Source organism: Cebus imitator, unplaced genomic scaffold (genome assembly GCF_001604975.1).
Source record: "Cebus imitator isolate Cc_AM_T3 unplaced genomic scaffold, Cebus_imitator-1.0 Scaffold540, whole genome shotgun sequence".
Taxonomy (NCBI): Eukaryota; Metazoa; Chordata; class Mammalia; order Primates; family Cebidae; genus Cebus; species Cebus imitator.
In genome coordinates, this window is record NW_016107855.1 from 757,185 (window position 1) to 766,906 (window position 9,722).

A 9,722-nucleotide genomic window follows, 5' to 3' on the forward strand; every position below is an offset into this window, starting at 1 on the left:
CAAAAAAAAAAAAAAAAAAAAAAAAAAAAAAAAAAACCCCAAAAAAAAAAAAAAAAAAAAAAAAAAAAAAGTTACAGCAGGAAATAAATATTCTTGAGTTCATACTGATAGAACAAAACAACTGAATAAATAAGTAAATTGGGGGAGAAGGGACAGCTCTTCCTTACAAAAGAATTCCGATTAATAAGTGTAGGAGGAATGAAGAAAACGCTAAATCACCATTAGATTACTACAGCAATTGCTGCGGCAGGTGGAGATCCACCAACAGACACTAAAATTAGTGAGTGAAAGTTTAAGAAAAAATAGAGTATTTGCATAGTCTCAAAGTTTCTCCTCAAAAATTTATTAATTACAAAGGGAAAATTGGTCACTTGATGGCAGAGAAACTTGAAAGACAGCACCTTGACCAAGTGATGAAGGTTAACAGTAGTAAAACACTGGCGTCATGTACCCTTGATATGCTGGCTTGAGAAATGTTCTGCACACTCGGACGTACACAGAACGTCACCTGTGTGAGATCCCTGCCAAAACACATAACTTCAATCTCATCATGAGATCCAATCACTTGGGAGGCATCAATCATGACAGCAAATAAGTCCAAACTGAAGAACATTCTACAAAATAACTGGCCACTATATAACCCAAAAGAGTCAAGGTCATGAAAAGCAAGGAACAACTAGGAACTGTCGCAGACTAGAGGAAAAGAGGGAAGGAAGACAACTGAATGCAATGTGGGATCCCAGACTCCATGCCGGCACAGAGACGGGACGGAGTGCAAATCTGATGAAATCTGAGTAAAGTCTATAGTTTACTAAGCAGTACGTACAGTTAATTCCTAGTTTTGATCATTCAACCATAGTTCTCTAAGATCTTACCGTTAGGGGGAGCGAGAGGAGGGGGATAGGGGAACTCTCTGGACTATTTTTGGAACTCTTCTGTAAGTTTAGTTATAGCAAAATAAAAAGGTTTAAAAAAAATAGCAAGTGCTTGGGTGAAACAGCAGACAAGGCCAGCAGTCCAGAGGGTGTGTGTCGACTCTATCTCCAAGCCCCTCGGTGATGGACACCAAGACCCTTGCCTTCTCTGGGCTTCAGTACAATAAGAAGCTCAAACAGAAGAGGGTCTCCGCAGTCCCCATCTGGACTTCTGACACCATCCGTCCGCCATCATCCTGGAGTCAGATTCTCTCTATTCTCAGTGTTCTCTTTCCCTCCTCATCGCACCCCGCAGAGGCTTCGGGTAGAGCTGAAGGCAGAGCTTGCCCCCTACAGGCTCAGGCCTGTAATCACACCTTAGCACCAGGGAGCAAGGTGAGGGGGAGCCCTTCAGGTAAGGTCACCCTCTTTGAGAAAGGGAACAGACAGGCCTGACCCCTTGAAATCTGTGGCATCCTGGATGGGAGCTGTGCTTAGCAAAAAGGAAAATGGGTTACTGGGGAAGGAGGAAGAAGGTGGAATCTACGGTGGTGTACCCTGAACCTCCGAGAGGGAGACAGGAGTCCACGTGGAGTCAGCAGAGCTGGCTGCTGGCACCAAATCTGCCCTAAAGAGCAACAGCTTAATGTTCACTGTTGATGATGCTAAACTTACTTCACATGAATTGCATCACTGAATCCTCACAACCACCCCTTGAGGTAGGTGTTACTATCTTCATTTTACAGAGGAAAGTGAGGCCTAGGAGTCTTGTGTGACTTATTCAAGGTTGCAGCGCTGGTGAAAGGTGGAGCCAGTATTCCACCTGCATGCGACTCCAAGGCACATCCTTCGCCCCTCTGTAACACAGGCCTCTTATGGGACAGGTGATCCTGGGGCGCAAGGGCAAGTCACTCCCACTCTCTGATAGGGCAGTAAGAGCATCTGGCTTGGGGCTCTCAAGGAAAATGACTTGAGATTAAAGGGCACAGGAAAAGTGAGGAGACCGGCCCAGGGAATTCCACACCTGAGCAGCTCAGAGAACCCAGGGGAAAGCAGCCGAGTGCACAAGTCCCTTCCACAGGAGGGCAGACAAGGCAGGATCTGATTTGGGGAATAAAGGAAAGAAAAGAGGTTCTCCATGGTCTGGGATTCAGAAGACCAGGGAAGAGCAGACTTTCGCCATTTATCAGCATGTCTCCCTGGCCATACCCTACGTCTGCCTGACAGCAGGTCACACAGAAATCCTGATTATATGATGTTACATGGCCTCTCCAAATCTATGGCCATAGCTATAGAATGGAATAACAGTCCCAGCCTTTCCTACTCTATATGTAGAGATGAGGCCCGAATAAGATAATAGATTTGCAAGTCCTAGGGTAATAACTACTATTGCATAGGTGTAGAGTGGGTTAAAAACATTGAGCCCCTCTGTTCAGCTATTAAACCCCATTAAAGGGGGAAATAAAAACATGTTGGCAAAGAGTTGGGACTCAGCTCTGCAGCAAGGGGAATGGTAATGACTGGGGAAGGGGCGCAAGAGTCTGCTCCTGCTTGGGACCTGGATGTGGCCAGGCTGGAACTAGAGGAGGATGGGGGAATGGGCCAGCTCTGCAGCATCACCAGACTACATTGACGCTGGCCAGCTCCCTCCCCTCTCCACTTTAGAGGCTCCGGAGACAGAATCCCAGGAGCTTAGCAGAATCCAAGGGGGCTTGCTCAACCGAGCAACCTAATTCTGCCAGGAATATCAAAGATGTTAAACTGACTTTTGGGAGCCACTCTCTAAGACGGACCTTGACAAACTGGAATGTATTTAGGGAATGCACCCAGACTGAGCAAAGGACTCAACATCACCTATGAGCAATGGCTGAAGGAACTGGAGCTATTAAGCCAGGAGGAGAGAAGGCTTGTGTGGCCCACAGAGCCACAGGGACTGCCAGCAGCCTCTAAGCATAGAGGTCAGGCCAAGTGAAGAAAAAGGCATGTAACAGCTAGAACCTTCTACAGTGGCACTGGCTGCAGGAGCGAGTAACCTCACTGTCATTGGAGGTGGTAAGCAGAGGCTGGGTACCAGCAACCAAGAATGCTGCAGAAGGAATTTCTGACCACCTACCTGCTGCTGTCCGGCCACCATCTTCTTGCCTGCCCCTTCCATCTTCGGTGAGCCTGGCCGCCCAGAGGCTCCCTCTTTGTTACCACTGCTCATCAACAACTTCTTGAGCTCCAAATTTTCCTCCCTGGGATGGAGGTAAACAGACAAGTCACAATGCTGGCCCTGAGTTCAGAAACCTACAGGGCTTCTTAATGCTCACTATCACATGAGTTGCAGCTAAGCCCCAGGGAGTACTGCAGGATCCTGAAACCTGCCCTCAGGGAAAGCCAAAAAAGGGCATCCTTCAGCCACCTTGCTCTCAACCTGTGGGCTTCCCTGGAGGTCTCTGACTGTCCGTGACAGGGTTTCCCCAGCTGTGGAATATCTATGCAGGCAAGACCTTCAGAATGTATCCAAACACTGCATTAAATAACCCTGGATCGCCGGGCGCGGTGGCTCAAGCCTGTAATCCCAGCACTTTGGGAGGCTGAGGCGGGTGGATCACAAGGTCAAGAGATCGAGACCATCCTGGTCAACATGGTGAAACCCCGTCTCTACTAAAGCTACAAAAAATTAGCTGGGCATGGTGGTGCGTGCCTGTAATCCCAGCTACTCAGGAGGCTGAGGCAGGAGAATTGCCTGAACCCAGGAGGCGGAGGTTGCGGTGAGCCGAGATCGCGCCATTGCACTCCAGCCTGGGTAACAAGAGCGAAACTCCATCTCAAAAAAAAAAAAAAAAAAAAAAAAAAAAAAAAAAACCCTGGATCACATTCTAGTGAGAAAGTGACGCCCTTTCCAATTATCTTCACATTTCCTATGTAGAGCATGCAGACGATGTGAGCTTGGTGCTAACAGGTCCTGGCACACCTCCAGTTACTCCCCAGTCTCCCTCGTTAACACAGAAATGCAGGCTGCAGGCTCAGTGCCTTCAATGTGCAATCATACTTAGCCTGAATTTATTAACCTCCTTTCATTTTCATTGTATTTAGTGTTATCTTCTATTCATCATAGGTAATGCTTTTTTCCATTTACTCTAGTTAAAGTTTCCTTTATAACTTTAAGTAAAAATATGAATCGAATTCAAGAAAAATCCTAAGTAGCTAATAAGGCAGGTGATAGAGGATAACGTAAAATCAGTAATGTGGATTCAGGTCTGACTAAAATGTTTCTTTCTTTTTTTGAGACAGGGTCTCGTTCTGTCGCCCAGGCTGGAGTACAGTGGCCGATCTCGGTTCATCACAGCCTTGACTGCTCCTACTCAAGTAATCCTCCCACCTCAGCCACCCTCCACCTCCCCGACGACACACCCAACCCTCCCGAGTAGTTGGGACCACAGACACGCACCACCACACCTGGCTGATTTTTTTTTTTGGTATTTTTTGTTGCGGCTGGGGGCGGGGTGGTGATATATTTTGTCAGGCTGGTCTCAAACTCATGGATTCAAAGCAATCCTCCTGCCTCAGCCTCCCAAAGTGCTAGGATTACAGGTGTGAGCCGCCATACCCAGCCACCATTTCTTTCTTTTTTTTTTTTTTTTTTCTTTTTACAAACCCTTGTGTCGAGGGCTGACTTTCAATAGATCGCAGCGAGGGAGCTGCTCTGCTACGTACGAAACCCCGACCTAGAAGCAGGTAGTCTACGAATGGTTTAGCGCCAGGTTCCCCACGAACGTGCGTTGCGTGACGGGCGAGGGGGCGGCCGCCTTTCTGGCCGCACCCCGTTTCCCAGGACGAGGGGCACTCCGCACCGGACCCCGGTCCCGGCGCGCGGCGGGAGACGCCCCGCGCGGGGCGGAGCGGCCCGCCGACCCAGCCACCATTTCTTTAGGTTCCATTTGCCAGCTGAGTTTCCACTTGAAAAAACAAAAAGTGACTTTCCCAAGGGCACACAGCAGAGACTTGCATTCTTGCCTTCTAATCCATGAGCCTTTTCCCCAGCTTCGGTTTTTGAATCCGTGGATTGGGTCATTAGGGGTATAAAAACCCCAAAACTGCATGCTTGGCCATCCAAAAGTAAATAAATTACACACTGATCCAAAATAGCCAATGGCTCAGTAGTTAAACATTACTTCTGTGGCCATATTTAAGAAGTTTATATTCCTTCTCTTTCTGTTGATTCTAATTAGAAACATGAGGGGGTGGGAAACAGAGTGGCAAGTCCTGTCTTTAACACAGGCCTTTCCCGTAAGGAACTGAGCCCAGCTGGTACCCAACAGATGACTCATCACTCAAATTGTCCAGGACCACAGTGCAGGCAGGAATTGCGGCCACTCTAGAGGATAGAGAGCAAAGAGGCCCAAGCTCTTGTTGTAAGACTACAAGCAAGTCCCTGCCTCTCCATGGGCCCGTTTCCCCTCTGCACAGTGCAAGGTCTGCCCTGAATGATTCCAAAGGCTTGTCAAACTCTGACAGTCAAGATCAGTGTTTCCCAAGGTGTGATCCTGGGCCTACCTCCATCATAATCACAGAGACTCCTGCTGAAATGCAGGCTGCTAGGTCTTGCCTAAGACCTGTCAATTCAGAATCTTGCAAAGGAAGGACGGGCAGACGTATAAACTTACAATGTCTTTCCCTGACCCTCAACCCTCAGTTAAGTCCAGGCCCAGTAGTCCACAGGAGGAGCTCTGATGTTTTCAGGAAGACAGAGCAGGTCAGGATGGTGACCAGCAGGGGACAGCAAAGTCTTTAGTGCTCTGGCACAGCCAGTTCACAGTAACAGGGGAGGGAGGCAAGTGTGGGAGGAGGAAGTACAATCTATGCCCTTCTTCTGAAGCTCTCAAGGCACTTCTATATACTTCCCAAGGTGACAGAAGGGCCAGAGAGAAAATACCGAAGGAGCCAAGGAGAAGGATCACGAGACGTAACCTCGAAACAGGGCTCTGGGCACAGGGCCTCAGACCCACAGTCCAAGATCAATGGCTGTGCACCAGGACCCAGAATCCAGAGATCTGTGCACCAACCCAGAAATCAGTGCTGTGTATCAGCCCCTCCTCCTGCAGCCCCCGCTCCTCACCCCTGCACTTACCGCAACCTCTCAGCAGCCTGATCCCGCTGTTCCAGGCCCTCATCCAGCTTGGCCTTCAGAGCCTCGTTCTCCTTCCGAAGCTGCTCACACAGGGTCTGCGGGGCAAGGGAGCAGACAGAGTGAGGGGAAGGAGGGGTGCCTCCCAGGTGCAGGCTGAGCTAGAGGACAGGGAGGGGCTGTAGCCACCCCAGGGCCCAACTCCTTATCCCCTTTGCCTGGCCTCGCCCAATCCTTCTCCAAGGAGCTGAGCCACTTGGCCACCCACGTGTCCTCTCCCTTGGGAGCCAACTACGGGGAAGCCTGACCAAGTATCAGCTGTGGGGCCTTCTGCACCTCCCAGCCAGACAGCCCCATCCCTTCGCCTCCTCTGTCCCTGCTCCTACTGCTGAGACCCCTCTTCCCCACCAGCCTCCCCGGCTGACTTCTACTCTTCTTTGAAGTCTTAGCTTAAATCCCATCTCCTCACAGAAGTCCTCCCTGACTCCCCCATCCAGTTAAAGTAGGCCACCTCCCTTATCCTCGCTCACAGCCTTTATGCTGCTCAGCACCTGTGACAGATAAAGCTAAAGAACTGTGTGTGCTATTTTCTTAGCATCTACCCCCCTGACTCCCAACTAATTCCTGAGCTCCCGGAGGGCTAGGACCCTCCTCATTATCTTGTTCACTGCCAGATCCCCAACCCCCAAGGCTCAAAGTTGGTGGAAGGAACAACATGACTGGCCGGCTGGCCAAATGACCACATGGACAAATGAGCAGGAAAGTCCTGGAGGGGCTGAAAGGCTCATCAATTTGCGGGTGTGAGAGGTACCCAGTGCCACCAAGGGGAAAGTCAGAAGACGGGGCAGTCAGGACCTCACTATGCCCTCACACTCTCACAGTGTGGCTGTGACACTTGGTTCCCTCCTCTACAAAAGGACAACTGTTTCTTTCTTTCCTTCTTTCTCCTGCCTCAGCCTCCTGAGTAGGTGAGATTACAGGCATGCACCACCACGCCTGGCTAATTTTTGTATTTTTAGTAGAGACCAGCCATGTTGGCCAGGCTGGTCTTAAACTCCTGACCTCGCTGGGCGCGGTGGGTCAAGCCTGTAATCCCAGCACTTTGGGAGGCCGAGGCGGGTGGATCACGAGGTCAAGAGATCGAGACCATCCTGGTCAACACGGTGAAACCCCGTCTCTACTAAAAATACAAGAAATTAGCTGGGCATGGTGGCGCGTGCCTGTAATCCCAGCTACTCAGGAGGCTGAGGCAGGAGAATTGCCTGAACCCAGGAGGCGGAGGTTGTGGTGAGCCGAGATCGCGCCATTGCACTCCAGCCTGGGTAACAAGAGCGAAACTCCGTCCCAAAAAAAAAAAAAAAAAAAAACCTCCTGACCTCAAGTGATCTGCCCCCCTCAGTCTCCCAAAGTGCTGGGATTACAGACCACCGTGCCCAGTCCAGGGACAACTGTTTCCTCTCTGTCCTCTACAGGGCTGCTAGAAGAACAGATGAGACAGTGAAAGCGGAAGCGTCCGTGCGCCGTCAGCCACTTGCTTATGTATGGGGCTCATGTTGGAAGGACTATGAACTGGGGGCATGGAAGAGGGGCTGCCAGGCTCAGGACCTCACAGGCTGGGGGGCAGGGAAGGTGCTGACTAGCAACGCTAACATACAGTGTCAGCACAGAGTTGCTCAATCTTTCCACAAACCCTCACTGAGCACCTGACCTGTGCCAGGTACATGGCTGGGTGCTTCTCCATACACCATCTCACTGGTGCCTCGCAACTTCCCAAAAGCTGAGTAACTCATCTCTATGTTAAAGGTGGGAAAACCAGGTAAAATGATACAGTCTAACAGGTGCACAGCTGCTAAGACTCACCAGTGGGAATAAACTTCATCTGGCAGACCCTACCCTGGTGTCTCCTTCCCCTGTGATGAAAGATCAGAGAAGGGAGAGCGATGGTGCCCAAAGGAGGAGACAGCCTTTGAACTGCACCAAGACCAGGCCTGGTCTGCTCCCTTCCATCTCCCAGGCCTGTTGCAGGTGGATGCAATCATGTGACGAGTTCTGGCCAAGAAAAGAGGTGTGGAAGGGACAAGCATCACTCCTGGGCTGGCCTATGCACGATTCTCTAGTCTCTTCTCCTGGTAGCAGGGGCTGATATGGATGTTTTGTTTTCTAAAGGGCACTGGAAGGTGGGATCCCTGTCTCCCTGGGACTCTAAGGAACAGTGTAGAGCAGAAACAAACCCCTGCCACACAGGATAGGAGGGAAAACTTCTGTTGTGTAATCCACGGAGATTTCAGAGTTGTTTCTTTTCTGACTCACCCAGGAGAGTCTTGGGAGGGCTGAATGGAGACACAGCCTTAAATGGAGGTGGTTGGACAATGAGGGAGATGAGGGAAGCTTAGAAAACAGAAAACTGGCTGGGTGCGGTGGCTCACGCCTGTAATCCCAGCACTTTGGGAGGCTGAGGCGGGTGGATCACGAGGTCAAGAGATTGAGATCATTCTGGCCAACATGGTGAAACCCTGTCTCTACTAAAAAATACAAAAATTAGCTGGGCGTGGTGGTGAGCGCCTATAGTCCCAGCTACTCGGGAGGCTGAGGCAGGAGAATTGCTTGAACCCCGGAGGCGGAGGTTGCAGTGAGCGGAGATAGTGCCACTGCACTCCAGCCTGATGACAGAGCGAGACTCCGTCTCAAAAACAAACAAACAAACAAACAAAAAAAGAAAACAGGCCGGGCGTGGTGGCTCACACCTGTAATCCCAGCACTTTGGGAGGCCGAGGTGGGTGGATCACCTGAGGTCAGGGGTTCAAGACCAGCCTGGCCATCGTGGTGAAACCCCATCTTAAAAAAGAAAAATAAGGAAAACAAAACTGGCTGGGCGTGGTGGTTCACACCAGTAATCCCAGGACTTTGGGAAGCTGAGGCAGGAAGATCACTTGAGCCCCAGCGTTTCAATACCAGCCTGGGCAACATGGCAAAACCCTGTCTCTACTAAAAATACCAAAAAATTGGCTAAGCGTAATGGCACATGTGTGTAGTCTCAGCTATTCAGGGAACTGAGGTGGGAGGATTGCTTGAGCACAGGAGGTCAAGTATACAGTGAGCTGTGGTCACACCACTACACTCTAGCCTGGGCGATGGGGCAAGATCTTGTCCCCCACCACCCCTCAAAAAACAGAAATCAGAAATTATTGTGTTGAGTCCGTTCAATAGCTAGCAGAGAGCCTTATGCTATACCTGATCTTGAACATGTTTGTTTAGTGAACTAAAAAACAAATCAACAAATGAATGAGGAGGAGCTGGATTAATAAACCTCCACCCACGCAGTATAAATACCCAGGATGCCACATCTCTGGGCGAGGCCTCCAGGGAACAGAATGGCCTGCTCCTGGTCCCTAAGGGAATGCCAGGACAAGGCCTCACTTATTATTCTACCCTTCCAGTCTAGAGGGCTGTTTCCCTGGCGTCTCTGGGCCAATGCCCTGGGTGCAAAGTGGCCAATGGATAGAATCATCAGAAGTCATAAAGGTCATCATCTTCCATCCAAGGTGCTACAAGAGCTAACCTATGAGTTCACTTGTTCATGTATTCTTTTGTTCATTCATTCATTCACTTTATTAAATATATAACAAGTGCCAGACACCTTGCTAGATGCTGGAGGCAAATGGTTATTAAGTTATACACTATTCCTGCTCTTACGG

General features: G+C 49.9%; 1 protein-coding gene across 11 annotated transcripts in view; it reads right to left on the reverse strand.

Annotated features, from left to right (window-relative positions):
- Window positions 1-9,722, reverse strand: part of TNIP1 (TNFAIP3 interacting protein 1) — a 68,803-nt gene that overhangs the window by 19,411 nt on the left and 39,670 nt on the right. For all 11 annotated transcript variants that reach the window (XM_017515000.2, XM_017514999.2, XM_037733634.1 and 8 more), the window contains 2 exons: window positions 6,031-6,125; window positions 3,028-3,151 (listed from right to left, as the gene is read on the reverse strand). In XM_017515000.2, the coding sequence (XP_017370489.1) occupies window positions 3,028-3,151; window positions 6,031-6,125 (219 nt within the window). The remainder of the gene's footprint in view (window positions 1-3,027; window positions 3,152-6,030; window positions 6,126-9,722) is intronic.